Source organism: Patagioenas fasciata, chromosome 14 (assembly GCF_037038585.1).
Source record: "Patagioenas fasciata isolate bPatFas1 chromosome 14, bPatFas1.hap1, whole genome shotgun sequence".
Lineage (NCBI taxonomy): Eukaryota > Metazoa > Chordata > Aves > Columbiformes > Columbidae > Patagioenas > Patagioenas fasciata.
In genome coordinates this window covers 19,238,025-19,265,633 of record NC_092533.1, presented here as the reverse complement: position 1 = coordinate 19,265,633, position 27,609 = coordinate 19,238,025, and the positions used below count along the sequence as shown (strand labels likewise).

At 46.7% G+C, this 27,609-nt stretch overlaps 1 protein-coding gene across 6 annotated transcripts in view; it reads right to left on the bottom strand.

Annotated features, from left to right (window-relative positions):
* Positions 1-4,115: 4,115 nt before the first annotated feature.
* Positions 4,116-27,609, bottom strand: part of FBXW11 (F-box and WD repeat domain containing 11) — a 70,507-nt gene continuing 47,013 nt past the window's right edge. For all 6 annotated transcript variants that reach the window (XM_071814891.1, XM_065848948.2, XM_065848944.2 and 3 more), the window contains 10 exons: positions 26,463-26,649; positions 25,056-25,146; positions 14,171-14,308; positions 13,775-13,893; positions 13,123-13,372; positions 11,927-12,045; positions 10,787-10,897; positions 9,756-9,834; positions 9,031-9,219; positions 4,116-6,615 (listed from right to left, as the gene is read on the bottom strand). In XM_071814891.1, the coding sequence (XP_071670992.1) occupies positions 9,058-9,219; positions 9,756-9,834; positions 10,787-10,897; positions 11,927-12,045; positions 13,123-13,372; positions 13,775-13,893; positions 14,171-14,308; positions 25,056-25,146; positions 26,463-26,649 (1,256 nt within the window). In that variant the 3' untranslated portion in view covers positions 4,116-6,615; positions 9,031-9,057. The remainder of the gene's footprint in view (positions 6,616-9,030; positions 9,220-9,755; positions 9,835-10,786; positions 10,898-11,926; positions 12,046-13,122; positions 13,373-13,774; positions 13,894-14,170; positions 14,309-25,055; positions 25,147-26,462; positions 26,650-27,609) is intronic.

Sequence of the window (27,609 nt, the reverse complement as noted above, 5' to 3'; positions counted from 1 at the left end):
GGAGATCGGCCCCGGAACTGTGCTGTGTCAAGGTGGAAGAGGGAGCCGGGGAGGAGGTGGCGCTGCACTGGGGATGAGGGCTCGGCATGGTGGGTGTTGGTGGTGAAGGAGCTCAGAAAGACAGTGGAAAACTCTGATCCATGGGGACAAAAGGGACAACCCTTGGCAGGAAAGCTCCTGCCATGGAGGTGGGGAAAGAGGCCAGGATGATACAGTTCCTGGCGTGATTAACAGCGCCGTGCAGCTGACAGGAAGCACCCGCGCTTGGACACCAGCTCAAAGGACAGGGACACCAAAACCTCGGCTGGACCGTCACAGGTGCCAGTCCCATCACCTCCTGAGCCCTCAGAGCATGTCATGGGTGTGCACGACCCAGCACCAGCCTTCCCGTTGCCTCCCTCCGGCCGGTTCAGGTCCGAGTTAGCAGCCAACAGCCACACGCAGCCTCAGTCATTAAGAAGTTGAGGGTAAAACAAAGTTTTGCCCCTGGCAGCTCTGGTTTGTGGGGCTGGGTGTGAGGGGACACACGCTGCTGCCGCCACCTCCCTCGCACGCTGCTGGCCGAGCTCCTCCAGGGCTGCTCCCACCTGAGCCCCAGAACTATTTCTAGAGCTGTGACCGGTGATCTGAGACTCCTCCGAGGGGCTGGGCCGAGCTGAGCTGTGGGTTTTAGGACACCCACTGCATCCCCGCTGCGCCGCCAGACCCCCCGGCCGCGCTGGGGTTCCAGCGCTACGTCCCCGCTGCACCCGCCCGCGGGAGGGACCTGTTTGCTGAGGTAAATGGAGAGCAGGCACCGGGGAAGAAAAAGCCCACTGCGGCAGAGGCCCGCTCAGCAAAGTCAAGCAAAAACTCAGCTCTGCGCCACCGAGGAGAAAGCTCCAGGCTGGGCAGTGCTAACAACCGGCCCAAACATCTGCTCAGCCCACAAACACCCGTCTCGCTGCTCTCCCTCCCACCCCTCTGTCAGTCACACCTGCCATTGATTCATTTGACTAATGTGCATTTCTATCCAATTAAGCTCATCAACACAGCTCCGTCCTGGAGGGCCAGCCCAGGCTGAGCTGTGGGGGTGGATCAGGAGCCTTTCCCCAGGAGCAGCTCTGCCGTGAAGCCGCGACCTCACGGTGCTGACACAGCAGAAAAGCCAGGAGCGATTTCCCTGCGAGCATGGAAACACGAGAGCAACCGGTGCGAGCAATGATGGACACACAGCCGCCTCCTCGGGGTGACAGACGAGGCCGCAGAACCGCGCTCTGCTGGGAAAACCAGAGCCGGGGGAGCCACCAACACCAACCCTTCTTGCCAGCGTCACGGCCCAGCCCCCACAGCTTACCTTCAGGTACGGGTTTTAAAAGAATCTCATAAAAATGATTTGTAGTTCTCTGTTAAGCACTCGTCCCCTCCACTCGTGTTGACAAACGAAGCTGTGCCAAAGCCAGCAAGCGCGCTGCTGCCCAGAACAAACCAGCGCGCAGCACAAACCGCGGCAGCTGGCTGGTAAAACCTTGGGCACTGTGGGGCCTCGCACACCCCATCACCTTGTTTCCAAGCACAAACCCTTTCCCATTGCCCGGTTGCCAAATGCGATCAGCAGATAGGAGCGACAGCAGTCCGGGGCTCCCCAGGTAACACCACAAAGCGAAGTCCCGAGCTGTGGCAACGCCGTGGGTAAACCCCAACCCACCGCAGGTTCAGCTTGTACCTGCAACCCAAGAACGCTCCTCGGCCTCTCCCAAACCAGCACCACGTGGTCCCTGATCTGCCCTCCCTGTCACAGGGGGTTTCACAGCACAGGGACATCCACGCTGGGCAGGACCTCCCAGCCTTCCGTGAGAGGGAAGGGAGCAGAAGGGCCCCAGACCACCCCGGGATGGGTGGGGGCACCTGGCAGAGCTGCCCCCACAGCCCCACTGTGAAGTTCTCTGCTGGGAATTAACAGATGGCTGTTACATAGCTTATAACTGCAAGGAAAAAACCCACCAAAACAACCAAAACCAAAGGCCACCCAGGTAAGGTGGAATTTTAAAGTTTGACCTCAAAGTTTATACTCCAGATTTTCGCAGATATATCACAGAGCTCTTATGGCTAATTTGGAAAACGATACTCAGCAAGACATTCACGACCCCTTTAAAGAGTTCACGAGGCTTCACTTTTTACAAGACACTGTTAGCAGAGAACACATGAGATTTTACTCGATTTCCACTCACTGCAGTGCTGCTACAATCTGAGCAGCATTGCTTTCAAAATTATCATCCAGTGTCAGAGTGGGCCAAGGAGAAAGAAAAGTAATCCACATTTGAGAGACACTTTCAAGACCGAATTTGCCAATACTTAGCTAGAACTTCATTCATATTCTCACCATGGAGTTTATAGCACCTTTAAAAACATTTCAGGTTAGTGCCTCCAACATAAGCCATACCAAAAATGACAGTGTCAAGAGAAGGTGGTGGGTGAGCCCTGTGGCCAGGGCACAAAACATCAGACCACAGAATCACAGAATCCCAGAATGTCAGGGGCTGGAGGGACCTGGAAAGCTCATCCAGTGCAATCCCCCCATGGAGCAGGAACACCCAGCTGAGGTTCCACAGGAAGGGGTCCAGGTGGGTTTGAATGTCTGCAGAGAAGGAGACTCCACAACCTCCCTGGGCAGCCTGGGCCAGGCTCTGACACCCTCACCAGGAACAAGCTTCTTCTCATCTTTCAGTGGAACCTCCTGTGTCCCAGTTTGCACCCATTGCCCCTTGTCCTGTCACTGGTTGTCACCCAGAAGAGCCTGGCTCCATCCTCCTGACACTGCCCCTTTCCATATTGATCCCCAGGAATGAGTCCCCCCTCAGTCTCCTCTTCTCCAGCTCCAGAGCCCCAGCTCCCTCAGCCTTTCCTCACACGGGAGATGCTCCACTCCCTTCAGCATCTTGGTGGCTGCGCTGGACTCTCTCCAGCAGTTCCCTGTCCTTCTGGAGCTGAGGGGCCACAACTGGACACAATATTCCAGGTGTGGTCTCCCCAGGGCAGAGCAGAGGGGCAGGAGAACCTCTCTGACCTACTGACCACCCCCTTCTAACCCACCCCAGGTACCATTGGCTTCCTGGCCACAAGGGCCCAGTGCTGGCTCATGCTCACCCTGCTGTCCCCAGGACCCCCAGGTCCCTTTCCCCTACACTGCTCTCTAGAGGTGGCCAAGGTCCTGTGATTTAACGGGATGTTTTCAGCCCCGTACCTGTCCAGGCCTGCGCTGATGAGGTGGTGGCACAAGAGCTGCTCCATTCGCTGCTTCTTGGCCCATCGGTCCAAAATGAACTATGAACTGGAACAACTCGAAAACCACACAGCAGCAACCTCTTCGGTTGCTTACAAGAGAACCGAACTCACAAATAAAACTGCTGACAGAAAATCAGCGGATAGAGGGCAAAGATGGGAGCTTTGAGTCACTCCCACTGGTCCGCACATTAGCTAAAGAAAAACTAAATTAAAAAAATATATAGATTAAGAAATAATTAAAAATTTATTTAATTTAAATAAATTTAATTTAAATAAAGAATGGTAATTTTAATAATTACTTAATATGATTTTAATAATCATGACTAGTAATAATTTTGAATAAATTAATTTAAAATTAATTTTAATTTTTAAATTAAAAAATTAAAACTAAAGTAAAAACTAAATTAGCTAAAACCCAGTTTCTCTCGATACATTACCTGGCATCGCAAGAGCCTCTCTCTGTGCAGTGCCCGGGGCAGGAACGCGTTGCTGTAGCAGCCGAGAAAATGGGTAACATTGAAAAAACTCCATCTGCTTTCTCGATAAAATAAGAACAAACGCTTGTTGTGATGCTTGTGACACGGAAGCGCTGCAGCAAACGGAGCCTCGGGGAAAGGGGAACCAGATCAGCTCCATTCTGACCATGGCCTCCCAAAGCTGTGACACCCAGAGGGACACAAACCCCCAGGGAAGCGCCCGCGCCCTAGGGAGGAGCTGGGCCAGCACGGCCGCCCCTCGGACTCAAACTACTTGTGCCCAGCAGCGAGGTAACGGAACTGCGCCCTCAACTCGTAGTAACACCCAATAACGACTTTGCCCAGGTGACATTACTCATCCATTTATATAACAAATTAAGTTCAAACTTTTTTTTTTTTTATTAAGCACATTCCACAGTACAAAGCTTTAGATCATGAACGATATCTGTACAATTTAACAGTTTCAAGAAGCTGTTCATACATCAACTTTCCAAACAGATAATTGGCAAACATAATTACAAGTTAGAATTAGACTATCCCAGTGCTTTGAAACATTAATATCGCAGTAATGTACAGTTGCTCAATTATGGTCAGCAAAACAAAGTCCAGAGTGCAGCCAGGATCACTACCATCAATCCCAGGAGCCAGGTTCCTTGGGTGCCAGTCACAAAAGTCCACTGCTATGGTACACAAAGCACAAAAGTTCCGACTGCATGTTCAAATACCATTATCTCCCAAGGAAAACCAGGAATTTAAATCTCACACATGCATTTAAAAAAGGACTCCGTTCTTCGGAAACAAGTATCTTTTTCTTCAGGGCTGCGACAGGTTTTTCTTTCTCAACAGTTTAATATTAAAGCTATTAGATGAGAAGGGTAAAGTAAGACACTTTCACAAACTACCGTCAAGCTCACCAAAAAGCGATCGCGTGGGCGCTTAGGAGCGCGGTTTTAACCTTCTGTAATTCATCACATTCGGTCACCTCGATGAAATAAATATTGTTGTAGTAACACGTACATGGGAGTTTAAATTAAACACTGATCCCGACACCTCTCTCAGCGTGAAGGGGAGGAGCGGGCAGCCCGCAGCCGCGCCGGTTCGCGCCCGCTGGGTTCGCTGCCCGCAGGCGCCGGCTCCGAGCTGTCGACACCCGGCCCCTCTGAGCCCCAACGCGCAGAACACGAACCCCAGAAAGTGCTGCCAGGACAGGAGCCACGCGATGCACACGGGCTCAGGGGACAGCAGGTACGGCAGGACACGGCTGTGCCAGGACACGGCTGTGCCAGGACATGGCCGTGCCAGGACACGGCCGTGCCAGCACGCAGCTGCCCGGGAAAACAGGCGCGTTTCACACCCAGCTTGACCGGAGCAGGGAGGAAAAGCCACCGACAGGCGTAGTGACACACGGCTAACGCAGACAGAATACTCACGGTTGCATCTCTCCACATCTTATTCTGACATGAGAAAAATGCAGTAGCGTTTATATGACCACAGAAATTAGAGGGGACACTATGACAAAAGAAAAAGCAGCAGGTTGCTGATAAAGCACGCTAACCAAGAGGAGCCATGAGCAGGACAGCGCGGCGGTCACGGCTGCGGAAAAGAAAACCAGCACGGTAATCAGCAAGGTAATCAAGCATGGTAAGCAGCGCATGGACTCGAGGGCACCTCTGCTCCACCGTGTTACAAATCACACAGAAATTTAATGAACTTTGGCCCTTGGCATCTTCTCCACTGAGCAGCCGAACTAAGGACGGACAGCAGGGGCTGCGGGACCCGCTGGCGCCCAACGGAGACACAGCTGGAAATACTGCGGCACAAAATGTGAGATACAGAACATAAATTAAACACTTTTTTTTAATTTTTAAAAAGTTTAGAAATTACATTTTAAAATATGTAGTTCCCATTAAAAAACAAAACAAAACAAAAAACAAAAAACCAAACAACTAATGAATACTGAAAACCTCCTTTTGCAGAGAAACTGTCTCGGAAACTCACATTAACCCCTGCAGTGCCAGTAGTCTGAACATCCCGCCGCCAAGTGCTACCACGTTCCGCATTAGTGTGTAGTGTCAGGACATCCCGCCTGCGGCACCCGGGGTCACGCTGTTATGTACATTATATCTACATGCTTGTACAGTATCGGCAATGAGGCAAGCACACATGGAAAGGTTTTACTATACCAAACATGGGGAAGCGCAGGACGGCTGTAGTACAGAGCACGGGGAAAAGGAAAAGACGGTGCTATACAACTAGTTCAGATAACCTAGCCTGAATTACAGGTAATCTTTAATTTAAAAGAAATTATTGGTGCGGAAACAAGTAAACTGTAATCCAAAAATATTACTGAGCAATTCAGAAATATTTCTACAAGTCCAACGTACACTCCTACCAAACAAAGCAGGCTCTGGGTCTGTCATGAGTAAAGTCTAAAGGACAACGGTGACTTCGAAAGCAAAGCTCTGTACATTCTGGGTATGTGTTTGGCACCCAAATTTCATCGGAGAATGTTTTTTCTTTAAAGTCAGACAAAAGTGCAAAGCAATATAAATTAGGCCAAGTCCTTTCTTGTCTTCTGATTTATTTCTGAAAAACAAGCCATCAGAGTTCGGTTTCTACGGACAATTTACACGTGAAGCTTTGGATTTCTCACTGCAGGGAAGGATGGGCTTCTGAAATTCGTCTACTCCAAGTCAGTGAATTTGTAGTAAATTCAAAGACGACCACTGAGAGCAGGAAAGATTAAGGAATTTAGATATAGAATTGTGCTGCTTTGCATCTACACAGCATCTAGAACCAATTCTGACTTTAGCTGTCAATCGACATCTTCAGGCATGTAGTAGCCAAAAATCCAGTAGTTCAAGACTGTGAAACCCTGGAAAAGACAAAACACAAACTGAACGGCCAGAAGATACAAATCAAAAAGCAACATCTGGAGACACCTGGGGGCGAGGCCCAGAGCATTCTCAGCACTCCGGGTGAAAATGAAAGGGCAGAACTACTCGAGTGGTTTTATGTGTCTACCTTTTCCAGCCACAGGACTTCACTACTAGCGAGTTCTCAGTGTCATTAAATCTGAACTTTCATTTTACCTGCAACTTCCCAAAACCACTACAGACTACAGAGAACTGCCCTCTTCTGATGGGGAATTCCCATAAAGGTTAAAACACCTTTAGGTGCTTCCCCCCGACCTCTCCTCCCCCAGCCCCAAGCCTAGCGCTTCATATAAGAATATTGGACTAGCAGACGGCACCAATTGTTATCGTGCTACAATAAGCTGCAGGAATTCAGCAGAAAGCAGGAAAACCCCGGCAGCCAACCGCCAGGGCTGTCAGAAATGATCCACTTTGAAGAGGCGGAACGTTGTACACAAGCATACAGGGCTGCTTCGAAATTCAGAGATCTATAATGTTTAACAGTATAGAAAACTGTTTCATTAAGTGTCATAATGAAATATGAGCTGTTTGATCACGGTTTTATGTAGGTTTATATTTCTGGATTCTCAAGTCAGACCAACCTGTCACAGAGTGACACCACTGCACCTCTCCTGTATGGGAGATGGTGACAAGGGACCGTGGTTCCGCCCCACGGAGCCGCCCGGTTCACGCTCTGCGCACGGCCCCGGGCAGACACCAGCATATTGCTGGTCAAGCCAATTGATATAAATTTTATTCAATTCCTAATTTCTTGTGTGCTTAAGACATGCTATGTATAGCTTTTCCATTAATCAAAACTAGTAAAAGAAGTCTGCCAAATACACTTATGTATTTTTTTTTTAGAAAAACAAAGCAAGCAAACAAAAGAACGTCAATCTCAAATTGTAAGTTAACAGAAGAAAACACTGGTGTATGACAGAGGGAGATGTTTCTAAAACTATTGTCTTCTCACGCAGTCTATTCTAAATGCCTGAAAAAGCAAGGAAAACCAAAAATATTCAGAAAGGAGGAAGAAAAGTTTCCAAAGAGAGGAAAAACCATTTGACTTCAACCCGCCCTGCAGCTCCCGCAGCCAGGGGCAGGATCGGGGCTCAGGACGCGCCTGTCAGCTCCAGCGCAGGACACAACCCGCGGGTTCCTGTCGTCCTCCAACACGCATGAGCTTTACTGAGCTGCCCTTGCAGCAGTGCTCTTAAAACATGGGTTTGAGGTTTCCAGTAACTGTTGGTTGTGCACACTACCTCATCATTGTAGCATAACACTTCTTCCTTAATCATGGGTGTAATTATATTAATTAAGGTTCAGAAAAACAGGAAACTCAGCGAGCAATGGGCAGGTTAGCGCTTTGACCCTCTGAAAGGTAACGAGCGTCACTTTCAGAGAGGATGTTGTCTTGGCTGGGGAGCTCAGGCAGCGGGAAAGGCAGGGGACGCCTTCCTGAGGAATGCTGCCGGGGGGGAAACGGATTCTGAAGAACCAGCATCTTCACAAGGCATTCCCTAGCCAGGAGTGGGAAACCCGAGGAACTCACTGCCGCAGCAGGGTAACGATACACAGGTAACGAAACCTGTGCTCATGTGAAGGCGGGGAAAGCTTTTCCCACAGTCTTTTAACAAACTACTAATTATCTACTTTAAATAAAATCAGTCCTTCCTGTCGGGGCAATGCGAGTCCCAAGCCCCAGCACCCACAGCTGTTTAGAGTCTGAAGTGCAATCGTTGGCAATAACACAGATGACACAAGGCAAAGAATCCACTGTTCCAACCAACAGCAGAGCTTTTACCCACCGTGCTGTGAGAACTAAATGAAGCTGACTTGCAGAAAAATGGAAACAAAATGCGCAAAGTTAACGTGCGCTGTTCCTGCCACCTCTGAGCTGTCGCGCTGCCTGATGCGATGTGATTTTGAGTTCTGAACGCTTGCCCTGTTCTTTGAGGTTATCACAGAACAGCTTGTTTCTGATGGGCATTTGCCCAAAGCTGACACGCACGGTTGGTTTATGGAGATGCACCACAGCGCTTGTTCCAAAGCTCCACAGAGCGAGCAGACACATCAAGAATTGTCAGCATATCTGGGACAGCTGTGCAATACACCAAGTCTCCTCCAGTTCCAAGAAGGTTGTGAACAGATAACAACTTTCCATGAAATACCTGATGTACCTGGTTCTAAACAGGAGGGATTATAGAAGGGGCTAAGAAAACATTACAAGTTTCATAAGCTGAAGCATGATTGGCATAAACAGGTTTTATTTTCTTAAGGAAAACATCAGCTGCTTGTTTTGACTAAGCCAACCTGTAGGCAGAGCGATAATTTCAGGTATTTATAATACAGCCAATAAAACAAGGGAGACTTACCTTCCGAGGGCAGGAAAGTGCAGACTGTTATCTGGAGATGTATGTGTATGTTCTAGATGGAGAGCGGGTCTCGTTCTGGGCACTGGGTGGCACGTTTAAGAAATCCCAAATCAGAATTGTATCGTCGTGGGAACTACTAATGATCTGAAACTCATCAAACTGGAGTCTGAAGACACGTCCTGAATGTTCCTGTGAGTAACAGGGAGCCCGTGAGCAAGGCAAGGAGAGGACAGCACTCCACCCCATCACAGCACAGCCGCTGGTGGGCTGGTCGGGAAACCCTTTGTTGTAATGACACTTAGTTGAAGAAATGCTCATTTTGTGTGTAAGCTTGTTCAGCAAAACACGTGGTTTCCAAACCCGGTGCCTGTAAAGCCTGAGCCTCCCCTGGAGGGGCCGGCATAGAGGTTATTAAAGGTAAAAGCAGCCCATTGAAAAGAAAAAGCAGCCTATTTTCAGTAAAACTAAATATACCACCAATAACTAGAATTGTTTGATACAGTGTCATGCTGGTTTGGGTTTCCTCTTTTAGAATACACAAGAATTTTAAACTAGAAATCATTCAGGATATAACAATATATATATTTTTCCTTATTCTTAGAATAAGCAGCAGCCTAGGCTTTATAAAACATCCTGAGTTTTTCACCTATCCCACCATACTGTAATAAAATGCCTCTCACAAATAAAAGATTTCAGATAACCCCAAATGAATTAATTTTACATACCACTAACGTACGCAAGCATAATGTACTTGCTGGGGCACGAGGGTCAAGAGCAGCTTGCAAGTCCCAAACTTTAATTTTGCTATAATGCAAAAGTAGAAGATGGTTAGGAAAGTGTCGTTTCAAGTATAAGCATAGAAGCAACATCTAAAGTGACGGAAAAGTCTGTGATTCACCCTACAGCTCGTTTATCAGAATCAAGCAGAATGGTTGAATCTTCACTAAAATATTTACACTAAATCTCGTACAACACAAATAGCTTTGTATTTCTTTCTAGCAGCAAGTACAGTGATGTTGCGATGGCCCCGGTGGGTCAGTGATGTGAACGACACGTTCGCTGTGTGTGCACAAGCCCCTTGGGACCGCAGGGGATCGGGAGCTCCCAGCACTGCCGACGAGCTGCAGTGTGCCCCAGGAATCAGCCGGGGCGGCTCTAAACCCCAATAAAAGGTGGGACACAAACACAGTTCCAGAATTGTTTTCCATAACTCTACTGTTCACTTGAAGCATAAATCAGGCAGAGACAGACCCGGAGGATCTGGACACAGATGTAAGCTGGAAGTGCCAACAGGCTCCTGCCTCCCGCCCACCAGAGACGGTCACCCAGCGGTTCCGAGAGCCCCGTAAGACACATTTACTCTTGCAACATTCATTTTCAGTGCTGCTCTCTTACAAAAATAGGAAGCCTAAACTACTCTAAGCACACAGGACCTGGCAAGGAGGGAAGAAACAAAGGAATGCACTTAGGGGTGGCTGTCACTTCAGCCAAACTGAAGTTTCCTTTCTACGGAAAATAAAACTTGAGTGATAACACAATTCAGGAGTGCGCTAAAGAGCAGCAGAAAACCAGCTTCTTGGCTACTTAAAAGTGCAGCCTGCTGTGTTGAAATGCTCATGCAGAAGCCACTCGGTCAAATGTTGATCCATTAGTCAAATGAGATGAGCCTTTCCACGGGGAACAAAAGCTCAACAGTTTGCAGAAGATGCTTTGCTAGAAAAAGCACAATTTTTTAAAATTGCTTTCAAAAACATACCCATCATAGGCTCCACTAACAATCCTCTTATTGTCGAACCTGATGCATCGAACCAGTTCTTCGTGGCCTTCTAATACTCTTAAACAGGCACCGCATTCAATGTCCCATAGCCTGCAGAGAGCAGAGGAAAGAGACTGAGTCCCTCAGGGTCAGCACCAGCCCGTGGCCTCCCGTGCAGGGATTTAAGCACAGTACTGAATGGGACTCTGTGGAAGATAGCACATAATTTACTAAAAAGAGGCAGCTGGTAGGACCATGAGATGCTCCTTGCACACAATTCAGAGATAAGTTTGTGTTGCAGCATCAGCACATCAAAATTCATCTGATCATTCAAAATTACATTCAAGTAAATGTTGGATACTTTAAAGATTATCTTGGGAAACTTTAATATACTTTCTCTCATTCTGCATAAACCAGAGATAAGAGGTTAAGAAAGTAATTAAGAAAATCAGTGACCAACATTTTCCTCATGCCTCCAAAGAGACAGCGTGGTCATAAACCACAGAAACGGATAAGAAGTTTTGTTTACCTGTGACATAAACCTCAGTGTCCCACTTTTTCCCAGGGTTGGGCTGTGTTTACTCTCACATGGAATTCAGTTTCAATCACACATCGTCTGCTCCAAAAGCCAGACATAGCAAAGGTGTCTCTGGCTCAGAGAACTGGGGTGTTCAGCCTGGAGAGGGCTCTGGGGAGACCTTATTGTGGCCTTTCAGTACCTAGAGAGGACCTACAAGAAACCTGGAGAGGGACTTTTCACAAAGGGATGCAGTGATAGGATGAGGGGTGATGGCTTTAAACTGAAGGGGGGGAGATTTAGATCAGATATAAGGAAGAAATTCTTCACTGTGAGGGTGGCAAGGGACTGGAACAGGCTGCCTGGAGAAGCTGTGGATGCCCCATCCCTGTGGACACCCCAGGCCAGGCTGGACGGGGCTCTGAGCAACCTGAGCTGGTGAAGATGTCCCTGCTCATGGCAGGGGGAGCACTGGGGGAGCTTTAAGGTCCCTTCAACCCAAACCGTTCTATGGTTCTGTGTTTTGTGTGTGCAGCAGTGCAGGACCGCCTTAAAAACGACAAGAAATCCTATTTTCACCAATGCACGTCGCTCCATACTGCCAGCAGCCCCGTGGCACCCACCGAATGGTATTGTCGGAAGACCCACTGACGACGAGCCGGTCCCGGTACTGCAGGCACGCGATGCCGCGCTTGTGCCCGTTCAGAGTACGAACAAACTCGCACGTACTTGTACTCCAGACCTGTGAAACACGAGGTGAACACTCCTCTGAGAATTACACCCAAACAACGGGTTTGAATTTCAGCAGAAGCCATTATCAACTCATAAACAGGACAGTGGGAATGAAAATCACATTTTTACGGGCAAAATGTACCTGATGTTAGTGGGAGACTGGGGCCACAGGGAACTGCTGTTGTACGTCGAGTCAATGAGAAAAGTTGGTGGAGGGTTGTCTATGAAATACTTACAAGTGGTGGAGACTGCCCCAAATGATTTAATAAACTTGATTACACCTGAATCTTGATAAATGAGTAAACATTTTTAAAAGTGAAGGTTATCCCATATGCAAAATCCCCACATTTTTTAACCAAAGAAATTGCTAGCAATCTACTAGGAAGAGAAGGAAAAAATGTGGCCTGTAAAAGTTTGGTGGCTGCTTCATTCTTAACGTTAAATGATTCAATCAACTTTGCCCATTTTTAATGAGCTATAATTGAAGTTGTAGCACAGAGTATCCAGTGGCTCATTTTCCAACATAGAGCGCAGCAGGATCTCTGACAGGTATTTGGAGATTAAACTGCAAAGAGCTTTTTGCCACAGCCCAAGGTAGCTCTGGTTCTAGAGAGTGAAGGGTGGAAACACCTTTGTGATATTAATACGCTCTGGGTAACTCAGATCTTCTGGTATGTAATAGTCTTCATACACATTAATCCCCCAAACATGGCAAAGTCTGGTGGAGCTGCCGGGAAGGCGTGGTGAGGAAAGGCAACTGCTGATAAATCTCATGTCTGGAACGGGATCACCAATTGACACAAAAAATAACACTTGGAAAAAGTCACAAAATGAGCCACATTTAACAAACAAATCGATCTTGAGACTGGAGTTCAAACAGGCTTCACGTTTTTGCACAGAAATGTTCCAAGCCTAGTTCTGCACATAAAACCACGAACAGCCAGCAAGAGGCAGCAGCTCGTAGAACCATAAAGAAAAAGGCACAGAACCGCTTAGGAACACTTGGGATACTCCGAGCCAAGTAACACTTGGAAGCTTTTCTGGCTGGGTAGACACAGGGACTGTGACTGGAGCTCTGTCAACTTACCTTAATGGTCCTGTCACCTGAGGCTGACACAATGTACTTGTCATCGAAGTCGACCACATTGACGGCAGCACGATGGCCGACCAAGACGCGGCGCAGGGTGATGTCGGTGGGTGACGCCATGTCCCAAACAGCGATCGATCTGTCCTTGGAGCACGTCACCATTAAGCCGTTACTGAACCTCAAATGAAGCACTGCCTCGTTGTGATGAATCAACGTGTTCAGAACTTCACCTGTATTTACATCCCAAACTCTGCAACAGAAAGTGATTTTATCCCAACTGAAGGATGATGGTATAGAGCATAAACATGCACACTCAGTATCGTCAAAACTGCAGTCAGCCAAGTGCTCCATATATACCAAGTACCCCTTTATTAAGAGTCATAATTAAGAGGTGTAAGAAGGTGGTACAAGAAACCCTAAATAGGGTTGTATAGTGGGCCACCAGCCATTCTACAGCTTCAGGATATATCTTGAATCATACATAAATGCAATGGAAATTTGGCAAAAAAAGAACTACTGAATGTGATGCTTTGCCAACTGTAAATAATAGTATGACATTAATATTAGGCATGTTTTCTGATATTTGGATATTACTCTAAGTATTCCCAGCCCTAATACTCATATAATATTTGTGCAAAAACTTAACACTCGCCTCACTGTAGAATCTGAAGATCCAGTTACGATGACCCTCTCGTCGTACTGCAGACAAAGAACCGAGCCAGTATGCCCTGTTAATACCTTCAAACATTCCAAGCTTGTCTTGTCCCAAATCTGTTTAAAAACAAGAAGCAGAAATGGCTTGCCATCAATTTATATTCAAGACTTTAACATTGTGACAACAGAGAAGGAAGGAAGAAAACCAGAGCTAGCCAGGAGAATACACGAGTAATTCACCTGTCCTCCCTTTTAGCTTAAAGAAACTTGATGCAAGTTTTTGACAGAAGAGTGCAATAACCAACCATCACAGAAAGACAGGCACAAGCAGCTGCTGTTCCAAGGCAGAATCACCCACCTACCTCTACGGAAAAGGTGGAACCAAAGCATTTACCTTGATGGAGTTATCTCGTAGGCCACTGATAATCTTTTCATCATCGTACTGTAAACAGTAGACACCTTTGCTGTTTTCGGAGCGGCACTGGATCCTTTGCAAGTTGTGTCGCCCACATCGCCAGTTGGATTCTATAGTCTGAGAGGGGAAACAACGGGGAGTCAGGCACGACTGCTGCAGCACACACACAGCAATCCTTCCACTGCTGCACGCCTCATCCTCAAAGGATGTAAAACTTCATCATATATTTTCTCCCCACCCTAATAAAAATGCACAAAACAATGAATTGGAAGTTTGGGGTTTTTTTGTCATGACAAACGCTGTGTTTAGTGGTGAAAATCACAGTCAACCAACCTTAGTGAGAATTTCCAAAGGAGTTGTTAGAGAGAGAAATTTTGTAACAATTCAGTTATCCCCCATGTTTCCAGGACCATCTGACATAAGCAGCACAGATTGAAGCAGGAGCTCGTGTAACCAACATCACATCCCTGCTGAGCCCAAGAGGGAGTGCTGGGGTCTCTCCTTTTTTAATCCCTTACAAACTCAACGTTTTCATTGTGAGAGGCATTTTCAGAGCCCTGACACACCTTAAAAAACCACAAAATATTTCACAGCAGAATCAGAATGATGTCCTTGTTTCAATCAGCTTTATTACTCGTAACAACAACCAGGAGAGGATGCAGGCACAGAGCAGCGCCTGCAGTACCTACACAGCCTGGGATGTTCCCGTCTTCCAGCACAGGCACCCAAACACAGCATTTATTTACCTATTTCCCCAGGTTCCCGTCCCAAATGCTGCAGGGAAGCCTGGGAAGGAGCTGATCAACTGTCCCTTTGATTGGAAAAGCACATTGATAACTTTCAAAGCAATAGCAGGCACCTCTGCAGTTCTCCCAAGCCTGGAAAACTACTGAAATGCTTATTAAAGACGAAAGTGCAGTGCAGCTGTGACACCCCAATTCCAAGAAAATGTCTGCTCCGAGGGAAAACTAACCTATCGATTTGTCCTCCACACGTTTGCTCCTTCAATTGTCTCCCATTCTGCAATTTGGACAGGATTATACGCAGTCGTAATACAAACCTGACGTGCCACAGGAATTTCTCTAAATCCTAAGTACTAAGTGATGTGGACAAGTTCCTCATCCCCTCTTGTTCTCTTCCAGTTTGGTGGGGAAGTTAATGAAATTAAGATAGCAAATCATGCGCCAGTTTGGGAATCCCCTTTTCTGGCCAGCGAGTGTGCTGCTGATCGTCAGGCTGGGAACTGGGCTTAAAACGTTCAAATCTGACGCTTAAGCTCAGCCTTGGACTCCTGCCCTGAAGGCAGCGGCTGCTTGCGGTGCTCAGCATGGAATGGAGGTGCGAGAGGAAGGACAGACACTGCTGAAACCTGAGCTCAACGCTTATCATCTGCGCGAGGAGGGGAGAACCACAACTCACTAATTCCCTTGTCGCTACAGGCGCGACTCTCGGAAACTGGAGCGGACTGTAGACGTTAATAGCATGAACCAATATAATTGTACATCTGAAGGGAAGATATTGAAAAATGCAACACTAACGCTGAAGACACAGGAGATAAAGCATCACAGATTGGAGTCAGTGACAGTGACCACCGATAGCTACAGAAGGCACTAAGAACACCACAAATCAGAAACGCTGCTTGTAGGAGTTTCCCAGAGAAGGAGTCAGTAAAAGTTTGCCCAGCAGACACGTGGACACAAGCTGGCTTAACTCATAGTTCATTATAGGAAGCTACTTAATTAGCTCGCCAGGAGGAAACCTTGGCTTTAAATAAAAGAAACTCAAGTGCTATTTGTATCTGTGTGAAGGCACAATGAAGCAGTAAGTCATGTGCAGGTGCACACTTGAATTCTGAGAATAGATGTCATTGCACTCAGATGTTATACGGCACGGCTACTGTGGGAAAATACTTCATGTTTTTCAAGAACTTGTAAAATCCCCTTACGCTGCGTAAATTTTCAATACGCTGGGAAAGCAGCCACGATACACAGAGAATATACAGCAGCAGTTCAATTGGCAAGAGAGTGAAAACAGATGTGGACATACAGAGAAATAACATTATTTTAGATGACTGCATACGGCTGAGTGGGTGGGCAAACTGGAGGACCCTCGGAGAAGGAACATGTTTGATATGATACTGGCAACCGCATTAAAGCTCCTGGCTGTAGGAAATGTCTGGTGGTTACTGAATAGTGCAGCTCATAAAGGTCTTCATTTGCAATCCCTTTCCAGGGGATATCTTAATAAACTGTATAGGCCGAGTAGGTGGGCATGTGCGTACAAGGGGGTTTATGGGCTGTGATAAGCACCAGGGAGTCAATGCTGAAGACACCCATGATTTATTTGCCTATTTATGGTACCAAACCTAATACCAATATATGCAACACCCACTACTCTATTTTCTACAGATCCCCTCAAAGTCTCCAAGATCACTGCCTGTAAACCTGGGTTTCACAATGAAAAGCACGATGTTGCAGGACTGTATCTCCTCAGTTCACACGCACAGATAAACCATTTCTGGCACTTTGCGAAAAGCTCACGAGAGCAATAGCTGACATGGGCTGCACAACCAACACAGTCTGGCCATACAAGCGATAAAGACCAAGCATGAAGCCAAAGCATCTGCCACATCAGGAGAGTCATTTGGCAGCTGAAGAAATGCATAAATGGGTAAGAAAAAGACATGTAGAGAGAAAAGTACACACAGATAATAGCCCGAGACGCAGAGGTATAGCCAAGCCTTGACCGTGCCAGAATGTGTTCACTGGTACAAAGACACACAGCAAAAAAAAAGATGCAATTCATCTGGATTAACACTTGGAACATTTGCTATACTTTGGAAGTGCTAAAGATAATCTACTAGGAACAGGATTTTTTCCCATTTGATATTGTACACTGTGTTCAGTTCCTTGGCTTAACATTGCATTTTTATTCTTGTGAATGTTACTGCAGAGCAAGAGGGTTTTTCTTAATCCCCAGAATCAAGGAGTTTCTGTTCCCTCTGAACACACAATCCTCCTGCAGCATGAACAGGATAGAAGAAAAAGGGACCTACATATTAGTTATGTTCATTGGGATTTCTCCTGAAGCATTAAGCATGTACACCAGGGGCAGTTAGAATCTAAATCCCTCTCCTTCATGCGTTTTCTTTTAAGAGAAGGAAGAAAACCCTTCCTGATTCTGGCAGAAGAAAGGAAATGAACTTATGTCATGGAGGCGGAGTGGGCTTAATATTTCATTCATTATGAAGTTAAGAGGGTTTGATAAGCAAGGACAAAATGACAGCTTGGCCATGGCACCAGGCTCCCTGCAGCTTTGAGGTCTTTCCTCTCTCAGAGCCTTTGAAGATGCCAAAACCATTAGGGGGGTAAAGAAAAAGCCTCAAGCTCTTGAAGAAGGATACAGATCGCTTAGATCTGGGCTTGGGTCTGGACTTCACTGCTGGGTCTCCAAGCTGCTGTCGGGCAGTAACGACCAAAGAGCTTTCACAGTCTCTCTCTTGGCCTTCAGAAGAAGCACGTGATGCTTATTGCTGAGATAACATGATATAATAATAATATTGCTGAGATAATAACTGGACCTCGGGAGGTACCTGCAGCGAGCCGGCTGTCCTGGCATCGCCCAGCGGGACGAACTGTTCTGAGCACGTGGGATCAGTGCAACGCAGCACAAAACGTGCCTGCAGCAGCGCCTGTGCCCAAAGCAGCCAGGGACAGAACCCTGGAGGTCAAGAGCATCAGTACGTTCCTGGTGAGGACCATCGCTTCTGTAAACCGCTGGTAAGGAGCTGCTGGTGGGCACGCAGCAGCAAAGACAGCTAAAAACCCACAGAGCACAGGGGCTCGGTGTGGTACAGGGACAGCGATGAAACCCCTGTGCCGAAGCAGCGCGGCTGCAAACTTGCCTGCACTGCACCCAGCATCCCTCAAACGCCTCGGACTCGGGCCGGCCGCGTCACCCAAGCGACGAACAAGAAAACGGGGCAGTCAGTACGTTCGATGGGGTTTACATCTCAAGGGATAGTGAAGAGTTTCGGCTGCGGGTGCGATGTACCCAAGGCCACATTCACCAGGAGATGAGCACGTTGTCACCTCTGGTAGCGGCATAGTGTCATTGCCAACAGAACAGGCACAGGAGACAATTACAATTAAATATTGATTTTTTTTGGCAGAATTTGAGACCTAAAAGTTAAGTTCCTAATGTTTAGAGCTGTTTAGATAAGATCAAAATGTGGACAATATAAATTGATGAAGTGTTGTCTCTTTCTGCAAGCGATTGATTCAACACATATGAAGCTGCTCAAAGGTCCACCAAGTGAAACTGGTCCTGAGTCACGCTGTACCTTTGCTGGACCCTTTTAAAGGCCACGTTTAAAAATAACAGAGCAACCTTATGATGCTGAACAAGACAAATCTGGACAATGGAATACACACATTGCTTCAAGAGAAAAAGGAGACTTCAGGAGGTGCATTAAAGGCCAGGGACATACCAGGAATATAGGAAATGCCTTTGGAAGAAAGCTGGCAGTATAATACTGACCATTTTATTAAGCGTAAAGAACAGACAGTGTTTTCCCTAAGTGCCAAAATGGTGTTATACACCAGATAGCTTAGGCAAATCAGATAAACAGAGGCAACATAAACTGAAGTTTCAGACCTAGAGAAGAGTAACTGAGCATTAGCACAGTCTCACTGCCCAGGAGGGTGATGCCTGACTTGCTGGAGGAGGCGGAACACGCCGCAGGGGCAGGACACGAGAAACTTGGGTGACTCCCATGGAAATCAAGTGTAAAAGCCGTTGTGGGGCTGTGCTGGGCCATCGCCGACAGCACCCGTACAGCTGCTCCCCTTCCCCAGGGAGGGGACGAAGGATCCTGGTGCGTCCTGCTCAGGAGAACTGGGGACAGCAGGATGTGGGTGGAGAGCTATCCATCCGCCCTGGGAGCTCTCTCCTCTCTGTCAAGCACCTCTGCAAACACAGTCGCGAAGCACCACATCCCAAAAGAGATTCGAGGGCGGCGTCTGATAAAAACCTTTTCCATTTCTGCAGCTGCACGCCGTGATGATCACGGGACATCCATCGATGTCTGGCTGGTCTTTCCTCCCATTTCCACCAACCAGGTACAACACACTTCAGCGGCCAACACATTTCAAGCTTTTGGGTTACAGATGCAACATCAAAATCAACTAACTTTAAATGGGCTCCTGTTTAAAGCCAAGCAATAGAGAAGTACTGCGGTAACTTCCAGATCTGGAGAGGAAATCTTAAAACTACAAGGCAGCAGCAATGAAAACAGAGAGAGGTCCCCGGAGGTGCTTCACTGACACCTGGGCTCTGCACGACACCTGGCAAAGAACAATGCTGCTGACAATACTACTGCACCGTTTAGTTTACACTGGAGACAATAGCTGTGTTTATGCATAACACCGTAAAAATACAAAGTCATATTTAAACAGGTACTTATCAGGCCCTGTCAGGGCACAGGGGCATTCAAAGTACCCAAACACGATCAATTAATCCCTTTTTCAAATCTGCAGAAGAAAACCAGTAGCCTTTTATGCCTGTTTGTGAAAAGAAGCAGCTGCGATGTGGGCAAAGCGAATTAAAAAACATCCAAGTTGAGGATGCGCTCCGTGCAAGGGGCGTCTGCGAGGAGCCGTGTGCCCGGCAGGATGAGAGAGCTGCAGCCTGGGCCGTGCAGCATGGAACGCGGCTCCTGCCCCGTCCTGTCCCTGCCCTGCCCCGTCCTTTCCCTGCCCTGCCCCGTCCTGTCCCTGCCCTGCCCCTGCGCAGCCTTGTGGGTCAGAAATGTCATTTGCAAAGCGCCTGTGGAGCAGAGATTTCAATCACAGAACCACAGAATCCCAGAATGTCAGGGGTTGAAGTGACCTGGAAAGCTCATCCAGTGCAATCCCCCCATGGAGCAGGAACACCCAGCTGAGGTTCCACAGGAAGGTGTCCAGGCGGGTTTGAATGTCTGCAGAGAAGGAGACTCCACAGCCTCCCTGGGCAGCCTGGGCCAGGCTCTGACACCCTCACCGGGAACAAGTTTCTTCTCATCTTTCAGTGGAACCTCCTGTGTTCCAGTTTGCACCCATTGCCCCTTGTCCTGTCACTGGTTGTCACCCAGAAGAGCCTGGCTCCATCCTCCTGACACTCCCCCTTTCCATATTGATCCCCAGGAATGAGTCCCCCCTCAGTCTCCTCCAGCTCCAGAGCCCCAGCTCCCTCAGCCTTTCCTCACACGGGAGATGCTCCACTCCCTTCAGCATCTTCAATGGCTGGCTGAAAAAATTTGCTGACCAGATTCTCCATAGGCAGGCGCACAGAATTCCTCCAGCATCACCATTACAACAGCACCAAACGAACCCATTTCCTCAGCAATTACACACTGCAGCGCTCATAACCAAAGCTCTCCCAATGCTGGTAGTGACTGCAGGTGAGAGCTGATTTTTTTCCCCCTTTTCAAATTTCAATTCTAGATGTAAAATTGGAACTTCTGCAAAATTCAGAAGAACGCATAATGCTTATCTGATGGCCTGGCACATTTTCCTAGAGTCTGCAGCAAAATCACATTGTAATTCTCATCTTCATTACGCGGACCTAAGTCTCTATGGAAACAAGATGAGGGCACCTGCCATGTGCCTAAAGATGTGGGAACATGGATGAACTGAGTCTTCTCAGCTCATCAGAAGATATAGATACTTGTGCTAATCCTGAGGGGAAAACAGAACAGTTGGCCAAGCTTCACAAATAATCTGGAAATAATCCAGGGACATGGGGCTCTGGAATGAGCAGCACTCAGCTTCCCATCCCAGCAACATGCCAATTAACACAATCCCAATTAGAACAGCTGCCCTGCACCAGGCCGCCCTGGGGCTGCACCCGGGCGCAGGACACTCTGCACCCACCAGATCAGCTCCACAAACCAGGTCTTGCAAAAACAGCTCCAGTTTTTTAAAATAAGCCCCAAACAGGTTTTTGCCTTTAAAAAAAGGCTCCTAAGGGAGCCTGGCAGTTGAACATCTGCCTCGGAGACACGTACAGTTACTGGAGCACCTCTCGTGAAATGGAACCTAATTAAATATTTGGCTTCACAGAGGAGGTGCAGAGTAACCACCTCTTTCCAAGAATTTGGTCTCAGATCTCTAAATGTCCTCTTGTTTTCAGATCCAGTGATTTCAGAAGTGCATTATGTTCCTAAAATGTGTTTGGCATGAAATAAACAGATATTGGCACTAATACATTTTCAGAGAGACCCGGGAACCTCACTTTGCCAAGTCCCTGCCGGTATCACCTTGCGGCTAACGAGACCTTCCGGCTAACGAGACCTTGTGGCTGCACGGACTTTTGACCCAAAAAGTAAATAGAACCCAAGGGAAACAATTCAAATTTGCTATTCATCCTTTTTCCTTTCAATTGTTAATTCAGGTTTTGGATTACTTCTCAAATTCTGACAGTCAGTCCAAAGGAGAGAGCGTGTTCTCCTTTGAACTCATCTCTACTCGCAACCCAATTTAGGGCCAGCTGCAGTAATTAGTAACTCTTATAATTAGAAACAGTCTAGCAGAATTTGGTTAATCTTTGTACTCCACTGAATGATGAGATTTTTGTGTTGCATCAAATATACTTTACTGCATTCAAAAATCAAGTTCTTTGGACACAAACAGAAATGTTTTCTAAAAATATAATGATAGAAATGCTAATGTGGTAGCCTTTGGCTCATCACTGCTCCCTGAACCCTGACCCTCTGACAGAAACACACAGATCTTATTAAAAGTCCAGGCAAATATTTGATGATAAAACATTTTGGTATTCAAGAGATACAAAATTCTTCATCACAGCTGAGATGAAAGCCTTATTTAAGAGCTTCTGCACATTGCTTTGAAAAAGGAATTAACAGGAAAGGCATGAAACTGAGGGAGAACATGACTTCAGAACTGCTGGAGAGAGTCCAGCGCAGCCACCAAGATGCTGAAGGGAGTGGAGCATCTCCCGTGTGAGGAAAGGCTGAGGGAGCTGGGGCTCTGGAGCTGGAGAAGAGGAGACTGAGGGGGGACTCATTCATGGGGATCAATATGGAAAGGGGCAGTGTCAGGAGGATGGAGCCAGGCTCTTCTGGGTGACAACCAGTGACAGGACAAGGGGCAATGGGTGCAAACTGGGACACAGGAGGTTCCACTGAAAGATGAGAAGAAGCTTGTTCCTGGTGAGGGTGTCAGAGCCTGGCCCAGGCTGCCCAGGGAGGTTGTGGAGTCTCCTTCTGTGCAGACATTCAAACCCGCCTGGACCCCTTCCTGTGGAACCTCAGCTGGGTGTTCCTGATCCATGGGGGGACTGCACTGGATGAGCTTTCCAGGTCCCTTCAACCCCTGACATTCTGGGATTCTGTGATTTAGGTTTAAAAACAGAATAAGGGGAGGAAAAGTCAAGAAGAATTTATAGCTATGTTTTGTTGTTATTGTTACTCATCATCTACATTTTTCAACAGTGTTAAAAGCTTCTTTTGACAGTCCTTTAGGGAAGCAATTTGTGAAAAACACTTTAAAGAGTGACTTACTAGAAAATGTATAATTGACTTTTGGAAGCAGAAGAATTACTTGGCCCTCAACCATTAGCAGAATCACGAACCCTTCTCCAGGCTGGAAACGTGGAAAACACCAATATGTCAGGAGACTTGAAGGAAACACATAAACACTGTTTTTTCCTCTGAATTTGGGCAAATAGGCTCACACTTACTTGTGCTAAAGTGAATTCAAAGGCAAAACCTCAGAGCTGACAGATCGGGCTCCTTCCTGCGTCCCTGCTCTACCAAGGGGCCATGGACGGTGCTGAGGTTACTTGTCTGTACCTTAAATTCTACCCAACCAGTGAAGACCAAAGGTTTTTCACAGGTCTATAGACACAGGCACGAAGTGGAAAGCAGAGAACTAGAGGAGATTTTCCCTGAACTGCCGTGTTTGACACCAGTTAACACAACTCTGCACGTTCACCTTTATCACATCATCCGCCTGAGCACCAGAGAACGAGAAATCAGGACTTATGAGCTGAAGCTCTGAAGGAAGATAGCATTGAAAACAGTCCTATAAACCTCTGATTCTTGACTTGCAAGCACTCATGTGCTTTCTATTCATATTGAATACATGAGCCCTTTTCAGGCAGTGAAGTGCAATTTTTTCTCTTAACTGGATGGTTTAGTAGATTCAACATTCTCTCAATGAAATTCAGTTTTTCAAAAATATATTCATCACTATGACATATTCCAGTGTTGCACTTATTCCCCACCCCCAGGTATTGAGAGACTGAAAATGCTCACATTTAATGCATTAGCAACAAGCAAAGCCCGAGGGTTTGGGCTTTTTCCTGCGTATTCCATCCTATGAAAACCAGGCCACCTGAGGAGCTTCCTTCCCGTGCACTGCACCAGCACGTCTACAGCAACAAAAGAAGTATTAAATAGCAGATGGTGACAGTCCAAAGGCTGAACGGCCTCACAACATCTCTAAGGGACATTCCCATCTCTAACACTAAGAATTCCTACACAAATAATCCATTTACACCCAAACAAATGAGTTTCAGCAAAAATAACTTTTAAAATCCGAGTTACAATAATGCTGGACTCCTGCAGTGTTCCACAGCTCACAGGTCAGCTTTTCACGCCGCTTTTTGCCTGTTTTCGTTACTCAACAGTGCCAGAAACTTGCAGAAAGCAAGAAAATATCACATCAAGACTTCTCCTTAGTCCCATGGGCCTCTATCACTGCAAAATCGCTGCCATTCCTTACAGAGAGGACACATCTCCCTTCAGATAATAAAATGCGTATCATTCAGCTCACAAGCAAATATCAAGTTTGATCATATTCTGCCTGGGCTACATTTCATGCTTAGTTCTTTATCAATAGATGTTTATAAATTGTGTAGCAAGGGTTATAAAAAAATACCTGAATACTGGCTGTTTTCCAGCAGATACATTTTACAGATAGGTTAAGAGTTGTGAATAGTTTTGTTTACTGAGTGCCAAGCGACACAAACTCACATTTGCCGTAGCAGAACGATTCCATTAGTTCACATCTGTCTTAAACACCAAAACATCCATCTCCCCCACTCACGAATTTCAGAGCAATCATTTCACACCCATCACGTGGCTGAAATAAATCCACTACAGTCTGTAGCACAACCAAAGAGTTTTATGGTGGGTACACAGCAAACTGAGCAAGACATTTGCTGCTCGTAGCCACGATACCAAGATGATCACGATTTACCCTGTTAAACCAAGGGAGCGAGCCCAACTTCGTAACTCAAACAATATAAGGAAAATTTTATGTCAAAGAATAGTAATTTCTACAGCCCATCAAGGTCCCTCCTGCGTTCATGTGTCACTGTAGGACTGGACTGATTGTTCTCATCAAACCACTGGAGGGGGAAAAATAACTCCACACCCGGGAGAAAGCTGCATGTGCCACAGCGAGCGCTTGGGAAGTAACGGGTTACCAAATGAGCAACATTTTACATGGTTGCTGTGTAAGGCATTAAACCTCAGATCACTTTCTTATTAGAACATTCAGCCATATGTAGAATAGTCTTAGTTTCCCAAACCAACTCTTTTATTAAAATCCAGAGTCCCAGGAGAGTTCAAAATAGTTTTGAACACAAAGAAGAGGGTGTTCAGCAACACGTTAACGCATGTTGTGCAGCAGGAAGTTGCTGGGGGTATTTTATACATTGTTTGACGACCAAGAGCTCACAGAGCAGCAGTGATTCAGATACAATGATAGGCTTCATTGCTCCTACATGCATCATCTTTGAAATGCTGACAATATGCAACGTTATTTCTCTGCGGATTATTATAGATCAGAAAACATACCTCTATATCCTGTATTATCTTTGGGTATAAGGACCTGTAAAATGAATTTGGGGGGCCGTCTGTTGGTCTGTTTTTAAACAGGTACTGATCCCTAGAAAGAAGCAGAAATATTTTTCAATTTACCACAAAGAATCCAAACTTTAAAGGAATTCAAAGTCTGCACAGAACATATTCTCACACAATACTTTTAAGAATTTTTAGTATTGCCGTTACGATCCTTGTGACTTTACAATCCAACAGCTTAATTTAAAAACGTCCAAGACTAAAAAGATAGCAGGGCTTTTCCTTCTGCTTTTCCAGATGAGGGTTGGTTGCTTCGTGAGGCTTTCAGCCAGAAGGGTGCCGTCCTCTTGCATTTTCCTGGGCACACCACTAGAGAGCACAGAATGGCAGGTTTCTACAGCAGAACACGCATCTCTTCAGGAATCACACAGGACCACAAACATCAATGGTTTCTCTTTCAGAGGTGCCTGTGGCCCAATCAACTATCTTACACTTCAAGCAAAAAAAAAGTTCAACTGGAGATAAAGCCCCACAAAACATTATTTTGCTCGTTTTTGTGAGTTGATTCTAATTGGTAGTTCTCCCTGAGAAACAGAAATTACAGATTTCCAAGAAGGCCAACAGTATCCTGTCCTGTATCCAAACCAGCTGGTCAGCAGGACAAGGGCAGTGATCCTTCCCCTGTACTCTGCACTGGGGAGGCCACACCTGGAGTATTGTGTTCAGTTCTGGGCCCCTCAGCTCAGGAAAGAGATTGAAGTGCTGGAGCGGGTCCAGAGAAGAGCAACAAGACTGGGGAAGGGACTTGAACACAAGCCCTATGGGAGAGGCTGAGGGAGCTGGGCTTGTTCAGTCTGGAGCAGAGGAGGCTTAGAGGTGAGCTCAGCACTCTCTAGAACGACCTGAAGGGCAGTTCTAGCCAGGGGGGATTGGGCTCTTCTCCCAGGCAGTCAGCAATAGGACAAGGGGGCATGGGCTTCAACTCTGCCAGGGGAAACTGAGGCTGGAGATTGGAAAGCAATTCTGTGCAGAGAGAGTGGTCAGCATTGGAATGGCTGCCCAGGGAGGTGCTGGACTCACCGGCCATGGAGGTTTGTAAACTGAGATTGGACACGGCACTTAGTGCCATGATCTGGTAATGGACTGGAGTTGGACCAAGGGCTGGACTGGATGAGCTCTGAGGTCTCTTCCAACCCAGTCCATTCTGTGATTTACAGACAGACTTACCGCAAGAAAGCAAGTGGCGCACGGCAGGACAGGGGACAAAGCCAAAGGGCAGGTGACAGTTTTTGCCCAGGGCAGAGATCAGGGTGACAATACCCACCCACTACGAGCTCACCGCTAGGGAAATGTGCAAAGGAGAACACTGTAAAAGGTGAATGTATTTCTCAGCAAGGTACTTACCAACCCCTTCTCTCTGACAGCCCCTTCCAGAGCGGATCTGTGCGTACCATCCTCTCAATCAGCTTCTTCCAGAGCATCCCCTCCGAGATGACTCTCTGCCACTCCTTGCACACCAGCTCTGCCGCGCACAGCGACCTGGCGTCCAGATAGGAAAGGATGTTTTCTGCTATGTGATCTAAGCCTTGCTCTGCAAAGAAATAAAGGCAATTGAAACGTCAATCACTGTGCAGGAAACTACTAAACAAGTTTTGCAAGACATTCATAGAAAGCCAACAAGGCTTAAGGCTGGAGCAACATGATAACTTAATTATCACACACAGAAGCACCGGCTACAAATTAATCCAAACAGGCACAGCAAAAGTTCTCTCTTTACTCCCTTCCCAGCACAGTCTGCCTGCTGGACCGTCCCATTTCCAGAGTGAGAATGAGCACGAACCCAAATTCAGCACAGTACGCAAGCAGCTGAAAGCGTTTTGCTTCTCCTGGGCACACAATCCTGGACTTTTTGAGCACATAATGCACTGGGCTACGTGATCCAAAACCAAGATTATCCTCAAGCAGACGCTTTACTAAGCAGCTGTAGTAAAGACTTCAAATACTGGTTCTTCTACTATTCTCTTACATGCAACAATAGATAATTCAACTCAGAAAAAGACAAGACTCCACAGGAACAAACACAGACATAACCAGTAGAAGCACAAGCAAAGGTTCTGCAAAAGCTTCCTTTTATCAAACGCAAGGACGTCCTTTCTATTGAACCTCCTTCTCTAAAGTGCAGGTGCAGCGTCGCTGTGTCCTGCAGCCTAGGGTGGGAAGGGGAAATCAGGGAGTTCAACAGCAATTCATTAATCACAAATGGTGCTTTAACATCCGAGGCAGTTATCCCGGTTCATGGTTTACTGTTGCTAGACTCCACACTTGCAGAAATTATTACTGAATGACTTATACCAGAGGCTGGGGGCTTTGAGGTTTCTCTTCAGCTAGAGGAAAATTAAAGAGGAGTACATTTTTTGGAACTATTTTGAGTAAATCAGACCATAATATTCAATACAGCATTTATTTCGGGGCCAGTGGATGCAAGTAAAATAACATTATTGCAAATGAAAGCCCTTTGGCAGCACTTAGACATCCCAGAAACATCCTCTCG